Below are 21,675 nucleotides of genomic sequence, written 5' to 3' on the forward strand. Positions count from 1 at the left end.
GGCAAGTTAAATAATAGCAGAGGTTTCAGAGGAGCTTCATGAGAATGAAAGGGTTAAGGTCTAAAGAGCGTTTGATGGTTGTAAGCCTGTACTCACTGGAATTTAGACAAATGAGGGGGCAAGCCTGTTGAATGTTGATAGAGTGAATGCGGAGAGCATGTTTCCTTTGGTTTGTGGCATCTAGGACCAGAGTCACAGTCTCAAAATAGAGGGACGTCCATTTAATCAGAGATTAGGAGGAGATCCCTTACCCAGAGGGTGGTGAATCTGTGGAATTCATTGCCACAATCGGCTCTGCATGCCAAGATGTTGGGTATATTTGAAGTGGAGGTTGCTAGGTTCTTAAGTAGTAAGGGAGTCAGAGGTTGCAGAGAGAAGGCAAGAGAATTGGGTTGAGAGGGATAATAAATCAGCCACGATGGAATGGCGGAGAAGACTCGATGGGCCAAACGACCTAATTATGCTCCTATGAGTTACTGTCTAATAAAACCAGCATAGAATTGCTAAAGGCACATTGTTTAGCTAACTTGATAGGTTTCTAATGTAAAGAACAAGACCAATAGAAGAAATGTAAATACAATGTGTGTGTCTGTGTTCATATGTTCATCTGTGGCTGTGTATCTGTGTGTGCGTTCTTGTACATCCATGTGTGTGTATGGCAGTGTGTGTTTCTTTGTGTATGTCTGTGTGCATGCATCTGCATGTGTGGTGTGTGTGTGAGTGAGTGTGTCTGAGTGTAAATGTGTCTCTGTGTGTGTGTGTGTCTGAGTGTAAATGTGTCTCTGTGAGTGTGTGTGTGTGTGTGTCTGAGTGTAAATGTGTGTGTGTGTGTCTGAGTGTAAATGTGTCTCTGTGAGTGTGTGTGTGTGTGTGTCTGAGTGTAAATGTGTCTCTGTGTGAGTGTGTGTGTGTGTGTCTGAGTGTAAATGTGTCTCTGTGAGTGTGTGTGTGTGTGTGTCTGAGTGTAAATGTGTCTCTGTGTGAGTGTGTGTGTGTGTGTCTGAGTGTAAATGTGTCTCTGTGTGTGAGTGTGTCTGAGTGTAAATGTGTCTCTGTGTGAGTGTGTGTGTGTAATGAAGATTGTAGTGTGAGTTATAGACGGAGATTCAGTCTGAAATGTTATTTGTTTCTTTCTATTACTGCCGCCCAATCGGTTTTCTGTTTTAATTCAGACTTCTACAAGCTGTGAATTTTGATTTTGTGAATTGCTAATTTTTTGTTTGATATTGGAGCATACCGACCAGAATGTAGAAGGTGCTTTCCTTTGAAGAATGTGGAAATATCTGACAAGTATTCAAAATGTCATTGGACCATGTAAATTTCCTAACTTTTCTATTTATAATTTCAGTCATGACGCAATGGATTCCTATTATGATTATATCTGGGACATCACCATCTTAGAATACTTGACACGTATCCTTTTCTCTCTCTGTGCTAATGAAATTGTTTGGTGGCATTACTGTGTATTTTATCATTTAGTGGAACAGCCTTCACCACCACCTGCTCATGAATATTACATTTGTTGTCCACCCAGGACCAGAGGACACAGCCTCTGAATAGAGGGATGTCTCTTCAGAACAGAGATGAGGAGGAATTTCTGTAGCCAGTGGGTGGTGAAACTGTGGAATTAATTGTCTTTAACAGCTTTTGAGGCTAAGTCATTGGGTATATTTAAAGTGGAGGTTCATAGATAGGTTAGTCAGGGTGTCAAAGGTTATGGGAAGAAGGCAGGAGAATGGGGTTGAGAGAGGTAATAAATCAACCGTGATGGAATGATGGAGCAGACTCGATGGGCTGAATGGCCTAATTCTGCTCCCATGTTTTATGGTGTTATAGTACTAAGATGGCTTGTCTTTAGTTAATTTCAGGTCATGTGTGCAATAATTGCTCTGGTTTATGTTCTATGTTAAGACAATATTGTGTCTAGAGAATTTGCATAAAAGGTGATGGTATTTCTTGATTGGTATTTTTAAAATATTACAACAATCAGAAACTAAATGCTGTTGCCTTGACTTAAGGACATAAGCCATAGGAAAAGGTTGAACGGGTATGGGATATAGACGGGGTAAATGTAAGCAGGCTTTTTCCACTGAGGTTGCGTGAGACTACAACTAGAGGTCTTGGGGTAAGGGTGAAAGGTGAAATATGTAAGTCGAACATGAGGGGGAATTCTTTGCTGGGGGTGGTGAGAGTATGGTACCAGCTGCCAGTGCATGGAGTGGATGGGGGTTTGATTGCAACATTTAAGAGACATTCGGATAGGTACGTGCATGGGAGTGTTATGGAGGGGCTGAGGTCCTGCCGCAAGTTGATGGGACTAGGTAGATTAATAGCTCGGTATGGCCTAGATGGGTCAAAGGGGCTGTTTCTGTGCTGCAGGCTAGCAGTTGGTGATTTTCAAGCACACATTTAGCAGTGAGTAGAATGTTGTCTGTTCCAAGCCTCTTTCAGTGCAGATCGACCCTCTCTGTCCGCACTTCCTCCTCATTGATCTCCCTCCTGGCACTTGTCCCTGCAAGCAGGCAGATGCTGCACCTCCTCTCTCACAACCATTCAGGGCCCTCACAGTCCAAACAGGTAAAGCAGCATTTCATCTATGAGTCTGCAGGGATCATGTACTATATCCAGGGTGGTCTACTCTCGACCCGACACAGATTGAGGGGTTGCTTCATTGAGAACCTTTGCTGTGTCTGCCACAGGTGAGATTTCCCCGAATCACCCAGTTTAATGGAATAAGATTTTTAAGTGAATTAGGATAAATAGCTGTGTGAGTATTTAAACTTATTTTTAGTTTTATTTTGAGTTACAGCACGGTAATAGACCCTTGCGGCCCAACCAGCTCACACTGCCCATTACATCCACATGACCAATTCACTGACTAACCTGTACATCTGTGGAACATGGGAGGAAACTAGAGTACCCAGAGGTCACGGGGAGCACGTACAAACTCTACAGACAGCAGCAGGAATTGAACACGGGTAGCTGCGCTGTTACAGCGTTAAACTAATCACTGCACTACCGTGCCGCCATTAATATTAGTGGAATTAAATGTTTAGGTGACTAATGATAAATAGCTGTGTATGTGTGTGTGTTTAAGCTGTCTGTGTGCACACGTGTGTTCAGGTGCAGGTGTTACTATAAGGGTTTGGTTTTTTTTGGAATGTTGTACTTGAATAAAACACATGGAATGTGTGATGATCTGCACACGTAGCAGGGTGTTTTGTTTCAATGTATTGAACAGCGCCCGTGAATGTTCGTGGTACTGCTGCACAGTAACAGCAATTGCACTACTTGGCAGGGTTAGAAACACTGTACCACTAAATGTATAGTGTTGCATTCTGAATCGCCAATGTGGAACTCGACCCCCTTTCAGACTAATTACTGTGTTCTCTCAGTTAGAGGCTGCTAGTGCACTTTTTTCTTGAGAGATTATGGTTCATGGCATTTTAAGTACTTTACTCTGAAACTAAATTGAGACTGGTCGAGGTTTAAGGCCTCTTCTCATCTCTTAAATAGTATTATAATCACTTAATTTTAAAAATATAACGGTCATTTTTGGTGTTGCTTGTTTTGACCATAGTGTGATGGGTACAGTATGCTGTGAGAACCCTTGAGTTGGCTATCTGTTTAAATTTTAAAGTAAATTTACTATCATATACCACGCTGAAATTAATTTTCTTGTGGGTATTCACAGTAAATACAAAGAAGAAGAAAATAATAAATTAGCACTAAATATTGAGAACACAAGACAGAGCCCTCAAAAGTGAGTCCATAGTGATGGGGTGGGTGACATAATCCCTTTTGGTTCAAGAGCCCTGATGGTTGAGGGATAGAAACTGTTCCTGAACCAGCTGGTGTGGTCCTGGGTCTCTTGTAGCTTTTTCCTGATGGCAGCAGCAAGAAGAGAGTGTGACCTGAATGGTGGGGTGCCTTATGATGGATGCTGTTTTCTTACACCATTTCATGCAGATGTGCTCAATGATGGGGAGGGGTTTACCTGTGGTGTGCTGGGCTGTATCCATTATCTTTTGTAGGCTTTGTTTTTCAAGGCCATTGGTGCTTTCGTACTAGGCTGTGATGCAGCCAGTCAATATACTGTACACCACACATCTTTAGAACTGTGTCAAAGTTCTAGATGTCATGCTGAATCTTCACAAACTTCCAAAGAAGCCGAGGCACTGCTTTGCTTTCTCCCTAATTATACTTGCGTACTGGGTCCAGGACAGATCCAAAAAAGTTCACAAAAACTGCAAAATAAAATGCCACTCTCAAATAGAAGTTTTTCTTGACAGATATTGCAGACATCCATCACAAAAGAGGGGAAACAGACAAACGGCAAATAGCAGTAAGTTTACAAATTCTGGTTCTTTGGATTATATTTCATGCACTTGTGTGTGGAGATATCATTTTGTAGCTGGCTGGTTTGTATGTATGGAGTTCACAAATAACATAATTTTCTAATTACTGAGCTAGTTTGTTCTGGAATTAGTGTATTCTGAATGGCCATTGCCTTGTGCTGAATCGTTTTTTATGTATATTCATGGAGGAAGGGAAGTTGCTGGTCACTAGTTATTTTTACAAGTAATCTAGACATAGTTGAAGCCCTCCATTGGTCAGGTTTGACCATAAATATTGTGTCCTAACTGTCTACATAAGCAAGCCTGGACAGTACGATATGGAGAGCAAGCTGTTGCCCATGTAGCAGCCCCCCATTTCTCCACACAGCTGATGAATCTAAAGGAAAGGCAGAGGCCGATACAGTTTGGCACCAGCAGTGTCGCAGGAGTTGCCAGTCAGCATTGAACCAGTAACCTGCCTTTGCCCCTTCTGTCAGTAGCAATAGTTCATCTGGGCTTAGTAGCTAAACCATGCATGAAGGCCAGGAGCTGGACGGTGTGAGACTCTCTGAGATAGGAGCATAGTGGATGCTTTTCTCCACTACCACCAGCAGTGTAAGTATATGGATTGGAAAGAGCTAGGGGACTGGGACAATAGGACATATGGCATAGATATGTTAAACATGGAACACCATAACACACTGTTGTGCCAACCTTTTATCCCGCTGTAAGATCATAAAAGCATAAGAAATAGGTAGGCGGCCATCGAGCCTGCCCCGCCATTCAATAAGATTATGGCTGATCTGGCCATGGACTCGTCTCCATTTCTTATGTTTTTTTTAATTTCTGAATGGACATTGAGCCCATGAACACTACCTCACTATTTTTCCCTCTTTCTGCACTACTTTAAAACTTATATATACAGTGTAAGATGTATATCTTATTGCAATACATAGAAGAAATCACAATGTTCTGCTGCCCCAAAACACCAATTTCACAACATATGCCAGTGATGTTAAACCTGATTTTGATTCATTTTTCTCTCATGTGTCTAAGTTTCTCAAATGCCTCCAATGTATTTGCCTCTATCATCCCCCTATACTTTCTTCTAATATTGTGCCTGCTGGTATTAGCCATTTCCATGCTGGGAAAACATCTCTAGCTATTCACTATCTATGCCTCTTAGCATCTTGTACACCTCTGTCAAGTCACCTCCCATCCTCCTTTGTTCCAAAGAGAAAAACCCTAACTTACTCAAGCAATCTTTATAAGACACACTCTCTAAACCAGACAGCATCCTGGTAAATCTCCTCTGCATCCTCTCTAAACCAGGCAGCATCCTGGTAAATCTCCTCTGCACCCTCTCTAAACCAGACAGCATCCTGGTAAATCTCCTCTGCACCCTCTCTAATCCAGGCAGCATCCTGGTAAATCTCCTCTGCACCCTCTCTAAACCAGACAGCATCCTGGTAAATCTCCTCTGCACCCTCTCTAATCCAGGCAGCATCCTGGTAAATCTCCTCTGCACCCTCTCTAATCCAGGCAGCATCCTGGTGAATCTCCTCTGTACCCTCTCTAATCCAGGCAGCATCCTGGTAAATCTCCTCTGCACCCTCTCTAAACCAGACAGCATCCTGGTAAATCTCCTCTGCACCCTCTCTAATCCAGGCAGCACCCTGGTGAATTTCCTCTGCACCCTCTCCAATCCAGGCAGCATCCTGGTCAATCTCCTCTGCACCCTCTCTAATCCAGGCAGCATCCTGGTAAATCTCCTCTGCACCCTCTCTAAACCAGACAGCATCCTGGTAAATCTCCTCTGCACTCTCTCTAATCCAGGCAGCATCCTGGTAAATCTCCTCTACACCCTCTCTAAACCAGACAGCATCCTGGTAAATCTCCTCTGCACCCTCTCTAATCCAGGCAGCATCCTGGTAAATCTCCTCTGCACCCTCTCTAATCCAGGCAGCATCCTGGTCAATCTCCTCTGCACCCTCTCCAATCCAGGCAGCATCCTCCTCTGCACCCTCTCTAATCCAGGCAGCATCCTGGTCAATCTCCTCTGCACCCTCTCCAATCCAGGCAGCATCCTCCTCTGCACCCTCTCCAATCCAGGCAGCATCCTCCTCTGCACCCTCTCCAATCCGGGCAGCATCCTGGTCAATCTCCTCTGCACCCTCTCCAATCCAGGCAGCATCCTGGTAAATCTCCTCTGCACCCTCTCCAATCCAGGCAGCATCCTGGTAAATCTCCTCTGCACCCTCTCTAAATCTTCCACATCCTTCCTGTAACAAGGTGACTGGAACTGAACACAATGTTCCAAGTGTGGTCTAACCAGGGTTTTATATAATTGCAATATATCTTGCAACTCGAACTCCGTTCTCCCAAACATCCACCTCAACAACCTCAGCAACTTTGAGGGTATGGACATTGACCCGAAGATCCCTCTGTTCCTTCACACCGCCAAGAATCCTGCCATTAACTCTGTACTCGGCATTCAGATTCAACCTGCCAAAGCAAATTTCACTTTTCCAGGTTGATCTCCTGCCATTTCTCTGCATTCTTTCAATGTTCTGTTGCAATCCCCAACCCTCCACAGTGTTCAAAACTCCAACCTTTGTGTCATCTGCAAACCTAACTCACCATTCCACTTACTCATCTAAGGCATTTATTATCAAAAAATCACTAAGAGCAGGGGTGCCAGAACAAATTCCTTCAAAACGCCACTGGTCACGAACCTTCGGGCAGAATACACTCCATCTCATGGCACTTTCTGTGGACAAGCCAATTCTGAAGGTACACAGACAGGTTTCCTCGCATCCCATGCCTCCTGACTTTCTGAATGAGACAACCATTGGGAACCTTACTAAAATCTATATACACATCCACTGCTCTAGCTTCACATCAAAACATGGTGAAATGCATCATTTGCATCAAATCAGCAAGGAAGCAACCTGCAAGTTATCTGGAAAATGTGAGAGGAAACCCATGCGGTCACAGGGAGCATGTGCAAACTCCTTACAGACAGCAGCAGAACTTGAACACCAACATGGATGTTGTATCCCAGCTGTCTACACGATACACAAGCCAGGGCAGCATGATGAGGAAAGCGAGCTGTTGCCCGTGTATCAAACTACCCCTCTCCTTGCAAAGGATCAGCAGAGACGGGCAGTTTGGCACCAACAGTGTTGGAAGAATTACTGGACAGCATTGAACTCACTACAAGACTACCTATGGGTCTCCAGCTCTAGACCTTTCTCCCCCCCCCCCCCCCAAGGTTTACTCCTGAAGCCTCCCCCACAAGTGGTGTAGCCACAAGACAGCAGAGGTTTGTAATCCGTTTTCCTTGTCCTAGAGGAGCTTGCGACCATGGCTGAAATGACTGGTTGTAAGGTCCTTCAGTAGAAACTGTTCCACTGGGCTTAGTAGCAAAGCCACACGTGAAGCCAGGGCCTGGATTTGGTTGGCAGAGGCTATTTGAGGTGCACGTTGTTGGGAGCGTTTAGCTTACCCCCACTACCACCTCCAGCTATGATAACGTAAGGAAATCTCACTAAGCTGAAAGACCCATTTCCTTGTTGAAATGATCCAGGTTCATATAACTTAAGCATAATTTATGACCTATTTTGACAGTAGTTTAATATTTTCTAGATTAAAGCCATTGGACAAGCAGAGCTGAACTCCAGTAATCCCGAGGAGGTGTTGCAGTTAGCAGCTCAGAAGAGAAAAAAGAAGTTCCTGCAAGCGATGGCAAAACTTTACTTCTGACTGTTAATTGACTTTTGAAGCAGGCACCTGTTCAGGCACTTCCAGCGTTTGACCGATAACACTGCTCGTTTAACCAGTTTGTTAAATTTCATAATAAAATAATGCAAAAAACAATTGTTTCAAAAATGTTTCAAATTTAATTTCACAGCACCTAATTTCATAGTACGAGTCTTACACCTGTCCATAAAATACTCCACTAGTTCATAGCTTACACATTCAATGCTCATTCATAGATCACTGGAAATGTATAGTTGGATAGCTGTCTTTAACAGGTAATTTACTGTACATTTTTACAAAACTATTTACAGTAATACAATAAAATTCATGTTCTTTGGCAGTGAGATTTAGTTTAGCTGGGTGAGGAATGAGTGGTGAACTGCTTTGAGGTTTACGTACATGGTTTCTTTCACAGTAACACCACTCCCTTTGCTCACTGACTAGCTCAGATGGTGCAGATGAAGCCCATTAATGGGAGAGTGCTTACTTATCAGCTGCCCAGTTACAGTCCCAGCTCTAACACCCAACACAGGTCCCAACTCCATACCCCCTGCATTTTACTTGTCTGTCGTACAATTCTTGGACAGTGCAAGCCTTCAGTGAGTTACAGAGTCAAAGCATAATACTTAACATCAGTCTGCTTATTGTAAATAGACTCAAATCTCCACTGCAATTCACCCACCTCCCTGTTGTAAACGTAGAGTAATGTGATCCCTCGATAAAGTTCTCAGCTCTGCAGTGCACTATTTCACAGCAGTTACATTTTACTGCAAATCAAGCAATGGCTCTGCTCTGTGACAGAATCAGTTTTACTGGTCTTCCCACTCCACAAGAGAATTTATCACAATGCACATTTCTTTCTGAATAAAACCATTATTGAAATGGATAGCACGAGCTGCCTTTTTTAAAAAATAAAATGTGCAGTAGTCATCTCTGGGTTTTGTTTAAAAGTACACTTTTTCCTTCCCCAGAACAGACCCAACACTAGGGTCTTCTCGGTAGAAGTAAAACGTTGTGGAGCCAGCTCCCAGCTTGCCCGTTCTTTAAAACAAATCCAAAACCATTAGATTTTTTTTCCTAAAATTAACTCCAGTAAGAGCTTCCAGCTGCATCTCAAGGCAGTTGTACAACCCCAGCCGGTAATTCCACAGTTGTCTGGTTTTTCCATTCATTCTTCTACAGCAAATTCAACAACTTCAGTGCAACAAACTGGATGGTTTTTCAGTGCTTTTCGGTGGAGTCAATATCCCTCCGATGGACACAGGTGACAGCCTTGCTGTGGACTCCATTTTCCTCACATGCACCTCATCCTGAAAGTAAAGTATAATTCAGATAAGTTCACAGACCCATCAAATTGTCATTCAAAAGCAATCAAATGAATTTAACACTCTTACCGCAATCTTACAAGTATACAGACTTTAATTTCAGTGAACAGCACTCTGAAAGAGGAAATTAAAAGTTGATGGGGGCTGATTAACAACAGCCAATAAAACATCAGGGACAAGAAGCATTTTTGGAGAGGCCACCGTCAGAGTGAGCCAGAGTAAAGTGAGGAGCTCAAGAGGATTCAGCATTAAAAAGGTGAAGGTAGGTGGAAAGGATGTTTCCAATAGTGAGAGTCTAGGACCAATGGCTGCAGCCACAAAAATAGAGGGACGTCCATTTTGAACAGAGATGAAGAGGAATTTCTTCAGCCTGATGGTATTTCTGTGGAATCTTTGCCACAGACGGCCATGGAGACCAAGTTATTGGGTACAGTAAGGGCATTAAGAGGTTATGGGAGAAGGCAGCGGCCTGGGTTGCACGTTAACGCAAACGATGCATCACTGTTTCCATAAACACGTGATAAATTCATCTGAATTCAAATCCAAAGCTCTGTGGTTCACCACTCGTCCCAGTTTACCATCACCTGCTGTTAACAAGCTATTAATTTAAACTTCTGGCTCCCAACCCTAATGTAGGACCTTCTCAAAGGCCTTTCTGAAGTCAGTCCACATAGGTCAGGGCTTCCCAACCTGGGGACCACGAACCCTGATCTTCCTTTTGTAAAGGATAAGCAAAACTGAAGAATAAATTTGCAGAGTGCTTGGAGCTTCCTACATGGACTCTGCCCGTCTAAACAGCATACAAGAGTACTGCTTTACTACAGTAAACAGACTATTAGAGCTTTCCAGAGTTTAACTCCAATGTCCTTCGTGAGGAATCAATGTGTTCTGGTTTCCTCCCACAGTACGAGGACCTACCGGGAAGGTTAACTCATCCTTGTAAATCATCCCATGATAAAGTCTGAGTTAATTTGGGTTGTGGCGTTCCAGGGGCCGCGTGGCTCGAAGGTCTATCACAAATAATGAAGGTGGGATAACTCACTAGCATGTCCAGGTACTTGGTGTGTGTCTGGATATTGTGTCGGTCCTCGTTTGCCACGTGTTTAAAGTCTCTCAACTTCACTGGATCTCCTTCACTCACTGTCTTTGCAAAAGGGACCATCCAGTTAAAACACGCAGAAATGTCTTCCCATTTCAGTCCTAGAAACAAATAGGCAGAACAAATATTAGAAATAGCAAACAAACACTGCAGATAATGTCAAACTACAAAGTTATTGTGCAAGTTGATAGTGTTGATAAGGCAGGATATTGTGTGTCGGCCTTGATTAGTCGGTGGACTGAGTTCAAAAGCTGCGAGATAATGTTGCAGCTCTATGAAACCCTGGGTAGACCACACTTGGAAAACTAAGCTCAGTTCTAATGGTCTCATAGAAAGGACGTGGAACCTTTGGCACAGGGGATTTACCAGGATGCTGCCTGGATTACTTGATGGCTCTGGGCTTGTATCCGCTTGGTGGGGGGGCCTCATTGTAATATGAAAGGTCTAGATAAAGTGGACGTGGACAGAGCATTTCCTATAGTGGAGTCTGGAACCAGAGGGCACAGAATAGAGGATGCCCCTTTAGAAAGAGATTAGGAGGGATTTCTTCAGCCAGGAGGTAGTGAATCTGTGGAATTCATTGCCACGGGTGGCTGTGGAGGACAATTCATTGGGTATATTTAAAGCAGAGACTCTTGACTAGCCAGGGCATCAAAGAGAATAGGGTTGAAGGGAAAAATAAATCAGACATGATGGAATGGCAGAGCAGTCATAGAATCATGGAAAAATACAGGCCCTTCCACCCATCTAGTCCATACTGAAACATTTAAACTGTCTACTCCCATCAACCTACACCAGCACCAGAATCCTCCACATCCCTAGCATCCTCATACCTGCCCAAACTAGTCGTTTTTAAAAAGGTTCACAGGGGTGGCTTTGGGGACAGGGAGGGAGAGACTAAAGCTCAGCTTTGCATTTGAAGGCCAGTGACAGACTCTGCCGGCAGACCAGCGAGGACGAGGGCTGGTGGCGAGGCTGGAGCTTGGGGCTGGAGTTCAGTTCCTCATTCGTGAGTGAGTACTCGATCAACACCAAGTATAAAATCCCAAAGGTCAGCCAGAAGTCTGTATGTGTTACTCTGGGTTTCCAGCCATCAGCAGAATCTCTTGTTTACAGAGGGATATAGCCCCAGAACAGGTTGATGGAACCAGGTCAGCACAAACAAGGTGGGCCAAAGGGTCTGTTTGATTCGTGCTCCATGACTGAGTTGAGGCCCAGTGGCCAGAGCCCTGAGGATCTCCGAGTCTGCTGGGAACCAATATCTGCAAATCCACCAGTGCACTGAAGATGGGACATGAGGGTGTGCCCGAGTGAGAGGGAAGAGGGGAGCTAGCTTGATGCTGCTGCTTTATCACACATTGTTTTGTTGTGTTCTGCTGAAACCGTGGGCGTGCTACGCTACTGCCGGAACGAGCACTGACACTTGCAGGCTGCACCCAGAACACCTCCGGTTGTTAATACAAACATCACATTTCACTGTTTCGATGTGTCAAATCTGAGTCATTAAAGTTAAAACAATACTGATACGATCAGTGGTGCCACAATAGACCTGCAGTGCAGTTCAGTTTGCACACTCTCCATGACCATGGGTTTCCCCAGGTACTGGCAGGCAGTCGTCTCTTCCCTGATTCTCAAGACATTCTGATTTGGATATTCTGAATTTGGCTCTGGTGGGAGAATCAAGTGAGTGTTAGAAACCGGTGAAAGAGGCAGTTTTGAGAAAATAGATCGTCATACCATAAGAGATAGAATAAGTAGGCCATTCAGCCCATTGAGTTAGCTCTATCATGGCTGATTTATCATACTTCTCAACCCCATTCTCTCTACCAGTGTACTAGACGGATGAATGGTATAAACTGGGGGCCAAATGGACGTATCACATGATTTCTATACAAAATAGACCATGCTGCAAGAACCACCATACCTGAAGCTCTGAAAGCATCCTCCATGGGTGTGTAGTAACACAAAGCAGCAGCAGTCAACACTCCGTACGGGAAGCTTAAACTCTCCACATCAAGGATACACAGATCGAGAAGCTGCACAGAAATAAGGCAATACTTTAATCATTTTGTAATGTACAATCAGCAGGCACCATTGCAAATATCTAATCAATGTGGTAGCAACTCAATGGTCGACAGATCCCATTGTTCACACCAAGCATCAGAGTCAGGAAGAAATGTCATCGGACTGTCGGTCGTTGACAACACACACTGTACATTTTGAGGTACCTGTGATAAATAAGCTAATCTTTACAAAGCTAACTAGCTTGGTGTCATTAAGGACATGAAAGAACTGACTTCCAGTCATTTCTCCTTTCTCCACTTCTTTTTCCATTCCCTATTCTGGTTCCTCTCACCTGCCCATCACCTGGGTCCCCTCCTCCTCTCCTTTTTCCCCATGGTCCACTCTCCTCTGCAGTCAGATCCCTTCAACTCTTTACCACCCATCACCTCACAGCTTCCTACTTCACCCCCTCCCCCCCACCCGGTCTCTCCTGTCATCTGCCAGCCTGTACTCTTTCCCCTCCCTCCACCATCTTCCTCCCCTTTTCTTTCGAGGTGGTTGTACTCTCACTCATTGCAAGTTAAGAGGAACGAGACCCAGGAAGTTCTGAAGAGCATCAGCAGGGTTGATGTTGTTATGATGCAAGAATAAACGATTGAAAGGCAACAACCTCTGTCCGTTAGACAGGTGGACGGATAAGGAAATGGCTTGGGTGAGACGCAGGAACAACCAGTGGAGCATACTGCATTGGAGTGTATTGCATTTATGAAAAACTGCAGACGGCAAGTTGTGCAAATATAAATAATTCAGAACACAAGTTGTAGAGTCCTTGAACCAGGCCCAAAGGTTGTGAAGTCAGTTCAGTGTTGAGTCTGAGTGTATACCTCAAAACACATTGTTAACCCAGTGCTAGTGTGTTATCAAATTCAAAACTTTTAAATGACAGAAATAAATGGCCTTCAAGAACAGGAGTATGGTATGACAGGATGGCCAACATTCAGGAAGGGCATGGCATAACTGTAATCCAATATAATTTGACCACTAATGCTTGATATCTCCTACGATAGGAGAATGAAAACTTACTGGAGATTCAAGATCCTTTACTGTCTTCAGCACACAAGTACAAAGGAGAACAAAATTATTGTAAATCAGATCTGACACAGCACAAAAATTACAGTCAATTATCGAGCTACATACATGTGAATGTCACTATATACACCCGAGATTCAATGTCTTGTGGGCATTTACCAGAAAATAAAGAAATACAATTTATGGAAGACCATTCATGACAAACATTCAATATGCAAAAGTGGACAAACCATGCACATAATAAAAGTTGTAAATAAATACTAGAACCCAAATGAGTCTCAGGATACACAACAGGTCAGATCAGTTAATGTAATGAAGAGGGTTTGATACTACAGGCAAACTGCAGGTTTTCAGATGACAGCAATTTTATGCTGCAGTGGACAGTGATGATGCTTCCCCAGGATCTACATCGACAGGGGAAGGGGGTCATGGAATGGCAGGTGGAGCTTAACGTGCAAGATGGTGTGTTTTGGGATGTCAAACAAGCCAGGACACTTGGTAAATGAAGCTGCTGTAGAACAGACACCTTGAAGTACATTGTTCAATGAAACTGAGGGAGCTGAAGGAAGCATTTGGCAGGTGTAAATTATTAAATGGGAAATACCAAAGTTAAAACAAATGCATAACAGGTACAGAAGCAAAAGGCATACACCTCCCTAAACCATTCACTAATCAGCTTAGCTAGTCACTTAGGCCCCATGGTGGGCTGCCCATTATAGGAAGGATGTCAAGGCTTTGAAAAGGACAGAGGAGGTTTACCAGGAAGCTGCCTGGATTAGAAATTGGACAAATTAGAATTTCTCTGGAGAAGTGGAGACTGAGGGAAGATCTGATAGAGGTTTATGAGAGGCAGAGTAGACAGACAGCATATTTTATCAAGTATTGAAATGTTTAATACCAGAGGGCGTGTAGTTAAGGTGAGAGGGGGCAAGCTCAAAGGAGATGTGAGGGTCAAGTATTTTTTATTATATACACACAGAATGGTGGGTGCCTGGAATATGTTCCTGGGGTGGTGATGGAGGCAAATACATTAGAGATTTAAGTGACATTTAGACAGACACATGAATGTGAGATAAATGGAAGGATAAGGACATCGTGCAGGCACAAGAAATTAGTTTAGTTAGCCATTTGGTTACTGATTTAATTGGTTCACCACAACAATGTGGGTCAAATGGCCCATTGTGTTCTGGTATTATTTACTTTAACATAGTTGCTTGAAAACACTGAAGTAGTTACCCGAGCAATCTGTATGAAGACATCTTGCGAATACTGAGGAAGGGACATGCTGGGTACTTCTTTTAAAAAGACAATTTGAAGGTAAAGGTTTAACCAGCAAACAACAGTCACCGGACACAATTCCCAATTCAATGCCTAAGGAAAAGGAAAGCAAAATATTGAGTAACTTTGTACTGTGTGATAATTATTACTGTTGTAGTTAGTCTACAAGTTCAAAGCAAATTATCAAAGTACACATCACCATAAACTAACTTAACTCACTTTTCTTGCAGGCATTCACAAGAGAAATACAACTTCTGAAAAACTGTAAACAAAAGCTGACAAACAACTAATGTGCAAAAAAAGTTCCAGTAAATTGATACTGAGAACATGAATTCTAAGCTCCTTGAAAGTTAATTGATGGTCAAATTTGCAAATAGAGGGAAAAAATTAATGTCCAGAAACCAGTCTCCTTTTTGATGGAGCCCAACTGAGAGGTCACAGCATCTGAGACAGAACACCAGAAGCTTTAACAGGTTTCAGTAAAGCGAGGCGCCATCTCATTTCCAAAGGTGACTTTAATAGAGATGTACAAGAGGCAAAGATAGAGTGGGCAGCCACAGACGTCTCTCTGGTGCAAGAAGTGACTTTGCAGAGGTGTACAAAATTAGGGCACAATGCTCGGGGAGGAGCTCAGATCATTGGAAGGAGTTTAAATGTTCTTCCCCATGAACACTCCGACTTCCTCCCACTGTCCAAAATGTACCGGCAAGTAGATCATTGTAAATTGTCCTGCAATTAGACTAGGGTTAAATAGGTAGGTTACTGTGCGATGTGCCTCCATTTAGAACAGAGATGAGGAGTTTCTTTAGCCAGATGGTGGTGAGACTGAAATTCATTACCACTGACGGCTGTGGTGGCCAAGTCATTGAGTATACTTAAAGCGAATAGGTTCTTGATTAGTCAGGGCATCAAAGGTTACAGGGAGAAGGCAGGAGAATGGGATTCAGAGGGATAATGAATCAGCCATGATGGAATGGCCGAACAGACTCAATGGGCTGAATGGCCTGATTCTTCTGTGTCCTAATCCTCATGTTACTCCTGGCTCCTTTGCAACACGAAGGAACTCAGCAGGTCAGGCAGCATCTATGGAAATGAATAAACTGTCGACATTTCAGGATGTGACTTTTCATCGGGACTGGAAATGAAGGGGGAAGATGCTAGAATAAAAAGATGGGAAAAGGAGGACGACAAACTGGCAGGTGACAGGTGAGAGGGAGGGTAGGATTGGCTTCTGTCTGGGGCAAGAACTATCTCTAAACTAAAAACACAAACAATCCCCTCTTTCACTGCTCTTAATTAAACAATAGAGATGCTTCCAACATCAATTCTCACTAATGAGTGACTGTTAACAGGCAAATTCTTCAAAAGGTTGCATGTTTGAGATTCTGCAACATAAAGGTGTGGGTTCTAAATCATTGAGTGTTTTTCAGATAATGGGGGAAAAAATAACAAGATTCTGAGATGCGGGAGGGGGAGGGGGAGGGGGAGGGGGAGGGGGAGGGGGAGGGGGAGGGGGAGGGGGAGGGGGAGGGGGAGGGGGAGGGGGAGAGACAAAATGCTGAAGAACTCAGCAAGTCAGGCAGAATCTGTGGAGGGAAGTAAACAATCGATGTTTTGGGCCAAGACCCTTCAGCAGGACGGAAGAGCGGGAAGATGCTTGAATAGGGCCGGTCGGGGGGAGAGGACAAGCTGGCAGGAGATGGGCAAGACCAGCAGGACCAATGAAGCTGACAAAAAAAAATAGATAACAGACTTCGGAAAGGATCAGACTGAAATGCAAGAGAATAGTAACTGGGACTCAAGCAAGTCCCTCCATAGATGCTGGCTGGCTGCCGAGTTCCTCCAGCTCAGTACTGTGGTGTGGTGGTTTCAGACTGGAGTCACTTCACACATAATTACAGGATTCGCAGCCTCTGTCTCTGCAGCTCCCTAGATGTCCTTTTCATGTGTAACAGACACTTGGGAGTTATGTTCACAGCTCATGAGATCTCCTCTACACTGGGAAGACCCACGGTGATGGGGTGGGGGGGGGTTCTAGTTGCTTGTGGGAAGAAAGCAGCACACCCAGAGGAAACCCCCTCAGTTCACAGGGAGGATGTACAGACTCCTTTCAGATGGCACCGGAATGGAACTCAATGGCTCAAGCTGCAAGTGTTGCTCTGAACACTGCGATATTGTGGCACCTATCGAGTGTACTTCATGCATTGCACTATACTGCTGCTATTAACCAACAAATTTCATGACACGTCATTGATAATCAACCTGATTGTGACTCATTCCTGTAAACAGGACAAGCTCAAAGCAATACAGTATATACTGGCAAAACTCAGCGGGTCAGACAGCATCTATGGAAGTGAATGAACAGTCGACATTTCAGGTCGAGTCTTCATCAGGACTCGTAAGGAAGGGAGCAGAAGCCAGAATTAGGACGAGCTTAGATCTTCGACCAGCAGGGAAGCAGGTTACCTTTAGAATTATTAATTCCATATCCAGTATCTCTGTTTCTGTGCATGCTCCATCTGTAACATACGCAAATTCATTCAGTTTTGGAGGGTATATTTCCTGAAATAAAAAGAAGCATAAATGTAAAATTATATTTTAAGACAAGTTACTTTTATACCGCAGGGTCTCACGGGAAGCTGCACTGTAGCAGACTCGACAACGGGTTGTCAAAACTGCCCAATGCATCACCAGTACTAGCCAGCTCACCGTCAAGGGCACACATACAGAAATGGCCAGTAACATCATGGAGGATCCCACCCACCCTGCTCATGGACTGTTTGTCCCACTCCCATCAGGGAGGAGGCTATGTAGCATCCACACCAGGACCACCAGACTCAAAAGCAGTTACTTTCCCCAAGCAGCAAGGCTGATCAACACCTCCACCCACTAACCCACCCCTCCACACCCCCAACCACCACTACTTTATCATTTCCTGTCAGTCACCTGATGTACAGACACTCCTGTGCCTGGCATCACTTCATGGACAAACAGTCAATCTATATAAACTATCTTATGCATTTATATTTATTGTGTTTTTTACTACTGTGTCCTTTATCCTCATGGGTTTTTTTTGCACTACATCAGATACAGATTAGCAATTAGAAGGACTCTTAATGAAGGGTTTTGGCCCGAAACGTCGGCACTACCTCCTCCCATAGATGCTGTCTGGCCTGCTGAGTTCTGCCAGCATTTTGTGTTTTTAGCAATTATTTTGTTCTTTACATTTAAATGTCCTAATACATCTGCATCTGCCACCACCTTGGCCGGGAGTTCCATGCACTCATCACCTCCTTGTGTAAAAATCCTACCTCTGACACCCCCTATACTTTCTAATCACCTTAAAATTATACCCCCTTATTTTACCCATTTCCACCTGGGAAAAGTCTCTGGCTGTCCACTCTGTTTATGCCTCTTACCATCTTGTACTCCTCTATCAAGTCACCTCTCATCCTTCTTCGCTCCAAACAAAACCCCTAGCTCACTCAAACTGTCCTCATAAGACGTGTTCTCTAATCCAGCCAGCACCCTGGTAAATCTCCTCCATCTTCCCAACACCCTGCTCCTGCCTGCTGGGTGCCACAGTGGCAACGCTGTTACAGTCGGATTTCGGAGTTCAAACCCGGCATCCTCGGTAACCATCCTCACCCGGGGCTGCTAACGGTGGGGCTCAGCGGGGCCAGAAGGGTCTGTCCTGCACTTAAACTGTAAATAAAATAAAACCTGCTCGACACAACGTTCGCCCGCTATGCCGGGCGCACACCCTTACCTCCAGCTTCGCGGCAATGAACAGCGAGGAGATGCCAATAAGCTGCAGCTTGCTTTTATGAACATTCTCCTGAGTAAACATGAACCGATCAAAAAAATCCTGAGCCAGGTAAAATGTTTCTCTATGGAGCATGTAAACATCACAAACCTGCAAAGCAGAAGCAAGAAAAATTGACGGGTGCATAAATAGTACAAAGCTGTGTTGGTACTAGAAACGTGGCAACACGGACTCGTTAGGACTCCACAACTTGTGTTGAATATTTAGTTATTATTATGTTATCTTTTTGTCTCTGCAGTTTATTCTCTTTTGCACACTGGTTGGTTTTCTGTCCTTGTGGTGTCCATTGAGTTTATTATGTTTACTGTGAATGCCCACAAGAAAATTAACCTCAGGGTAGTACATGCTGATAATAAATTTACTTCAACTTGCAGACTGCCCCAGCACATCGGACTGTCGGTCGTTGACAACACACACTGTACGTTTTGATGTACCTGTGATAAATAAGCTAATCTTTACAAAGCTAACTAGCTTGGTGTCATTAAGGGCATGAAAGAACTGACTTCTAGTCATTTCTCCTTTCTCCACTTCTTTTTCCATTCCCTATTCTGGTTCCTCTCACCTGCCCATCACCTGGGTCCCCTCCTCCTTTCCTTTTTCCCCATGGTCCACTCTCCTCTGCAGTCAGATCCCTTCAACTCTTTACCACCTGTCACCTCACAGCTTCCTACTTCACCCCCTCCCCCCCACCTGGTCTCACCTGTCATCTGCCAGCCTGTACTCTTTCCCCTCCCTCCACCATCTTCCTCCCCTTTTCTTTCCAGTCCTGAATATTCTCAAAACCGAATATTTTCCCATTTCCATAGATGCTGCCTGACCTGCTGAGTTCCTCCAGCATTTTGTGTGTTGTGCTGGATTTCCAGCAGTTACATAATCTCTTGTGCTTATGAAAGATAAATATTTCCTTTTCCTGTGGGTATGGGAAGTTGACCTGAACAGGTTTTTATCAATTCACCAACGTTGTCAGTACCACCTCAGATTGTGACAAAGCATGACAGACCAGCTAACTGAGCAATGTTACAACAACCTTCCACTCAAGGTCAGTAAAGAGCAAGGAGCTGACTGCAGATTTATTTTGGAACAGGCTCTTCCAGCCCAACAAGCCACTCTGCACAGAGACTCACAGGACAACCTACTGAACAATACGTTTTTGGAAATTGGGAGGAAAGCCAGGCGCTCACAGGAAGCGCATACAGACTTCCACAGACAGTTTCTGAACTGGACTCAGAGTTCAGAAAGGGAAGTCGAGGGAAAACACTTTTCAGTCCCCACTGAGGGATCAGCAGTGGAAAGGGTAAGTGGTTTCAAGTTCTGGGTGTCAATGCCTCTGAAGGTCTATCCTGGCCTAACGCAGATTGCACAATGGCTATATTTTATTAAGAGTTTGAGGGGATTTGGTACAACTAACAGATTTCTACAGATATACTGTGGAGAACATTCTTACTGTTTGCACCATTCTCTGGTAGAGGCTCCAAAGCACAGGATTGTAAACTCAGCCAGCTCCATTGCGAGCACTAGCCTCCCTAGAAGGGGGCATCTTCAAAGGGTGACGCCCCAGAAAGGCAACATCCATCAGGAAGAACCCTCCCCACCCACCCAGGACATGCCCTCTTCTCATTGTTGCCATCAAGGTGGTGCTACAGGAGCCTGAAGAACATTTCAGAAATGACACCATCAGACTTCTGACCAGACAATGAACCAATCCAAGAACACCGCCTCAGCTTTCGCACTATTTTTTTTTTAAAAAACATTTATTGTAATTCATGTACATTTAGGTGATGCACTGTACTGCTGCCACAAAACAAATTTCACAATATACAGCACTGATAATAAACTTGATTCTGATCCTGAAGGCCTGACAAGATTAGACAGCAGTTGCCAAAGCTAACTTCTACAGACATTAGCCAAATACATCAAGTCTGACTTGATACTCCTACGTAAAATGAGATAAGGTAGACTGAGGACTGACCAGAACTTTACCAGCAGTGATAATAAACCTAAATCTGAATCAGAGTCTCTGTATCGTCTACAACAGACGTTCCCAACCCAGGTCCAACAGCCTTCTTGCTTAGCGGCATCAGTCCATGGCGTAAGAAACATTGGAAACCCAATCCAAAAAGAGGTACGGGAGCGTGACAGCATTCTCCACTCTCCTAGCTAGATGCAGAACCAACACTGGCCTTAGGACATGGGAGCAGAATTAGGCTATTTGGCCCATCTAGTCGGCTCTATCTTTTCATCATCGCTGATCCATTTTTCCATCCTCAGCCTCACTCCCCGGCCTTCTCCCCGTAACCTTTGATGCCGTGTCCAATCAACAACCTATCAAGCTCTGCCTTAAATACACCCAACGACCTGGCCTCCACAGCTGCCTGTGGTAACAAATTCAACACTCTCTGGCTAAACAAATTTCTCTGCATCTGTTTTAAATGGACACCCCTCTAACCTGAGGCTGTGCCCTCTTGTCCTGGACCCCCCCCCCCCCACTGTGAGAAACATCCTTTCTACACCTACACTGTCCGGGCCTCGCAACATTCGAAAGGTTTCAATCAGATCCCTCTCATCCCAAATTCCAGCAAATACAGACCCAGCGCTAACAAACGTTCCTCATATGATAACCCTTTCATCCCCAGAGTCATCCTTGTGAACCTCTTCAATTCCAACACATCTTTTCTTAGATGAGGATCCCAAAACTGTTCAGAATAATCAAGGTGTCTCACTGGTGCCTTATAAAGCCTCAGCATCACATCCCTGCTCTTGTATTCTAGACCTCTTGAAATTAATGCTAACATGGCATTTGCCTTCCCCACCACCGACTCAATGTGCAAGTTAACCTTCAGGGTGTTCTGCACAAGAACTCCCAAGTCCCTTTGCATCTCAGATTTTTGGATTTTTTCCCCAGTTAGAAAATAGTCTGCACATTTATTTCTACTACCAAAGTGCATGACCATGCAT

General features: G+C 44.2%; 2 protein-coding genes across 5 annotated transcripts in view; one reads left to right on the forward strand and one right to left on the reverse strand.

The window, feature by feature from the left end:
• Positions 1-8,207, forward strand: part of ints8 (integrator complex subunit 8) — a 102,281-nt gene extending 94,074 nt beyond the window's left edge. For all 3 annotated transcript variants that reach the window (XM_059985085.1, XM_059985104.1, XM_059985094.1), the window contains 3 exons: positions 1,349-1,413; positions 4,302-4,345; positions 7,986-8,207. In XM_059985085.1, coding sequence (XP_059841068.1) covers positions 1,349-1,413; positions 4,302-4,345; positions 7,986-8,102 — 226 coding nt within the window. In that variant the 3' untranslated portion in view covers positions 8,103-8,207. The remainder of the gene's footprint in view (positions 1-1,348; positions 1,414-4,301; positions 4,346-7,985) is intronic.
• Positions 8,208-8,251: 44 nt separating this feature from the next.
• Positions 8,252-21,675, reverse strand: part of ccne2 (cyclin E2) — a 58,001-nt gene continuing 44,577 nt past the window's right edge. For both annotated transcript variants that reach the window (XM_059985131.1, XM_059985140.1), the window contains 6 exons: positions 18,664-18,810; positions 17,361-17,456; positions 14,853-14,987; positions 12,448-12,559; positions 10,467-10,624; positions 8,252-9,409 (listed from right to left, as the gene is read on the reverse strand). In XM_059985131.1, coding sequence (XP_059841114.1) covers positions 9,296-9,409; positions 10,467-10,624; positions 12,448-12,559; positions 14,853-14,987; positions 17,361-17,456; positions 18,664-18,810 — 762 coding nt within the window. In that variant the 3' untranslated portion in view covers positions 8,252-9,295. The remainder of the gene's footprint in view (positions 9,410-10,466; positions 10,625-12,447; positions 12,560-14,852; positions 14,988-17,360; positions 17,457-18,663; positions 18,811-21,675) is intronic.

The sequence above is a fragment of the Hypanus sabinus genome, chromosome 1 (assembly GCF_030144855.1).
Source record: "Hypanus sabinus isolate sHypSab1 chromosome 1, sHypSab1.hap1, whole genome shotgun sequence".
Classification (NCBI taxonomy): Eukaryota; Metazoa; Chordata; class Chondrichthyes; order Myliobatiformes; family Dasyatidae; genus Hypanus; species Hypanus sabinus.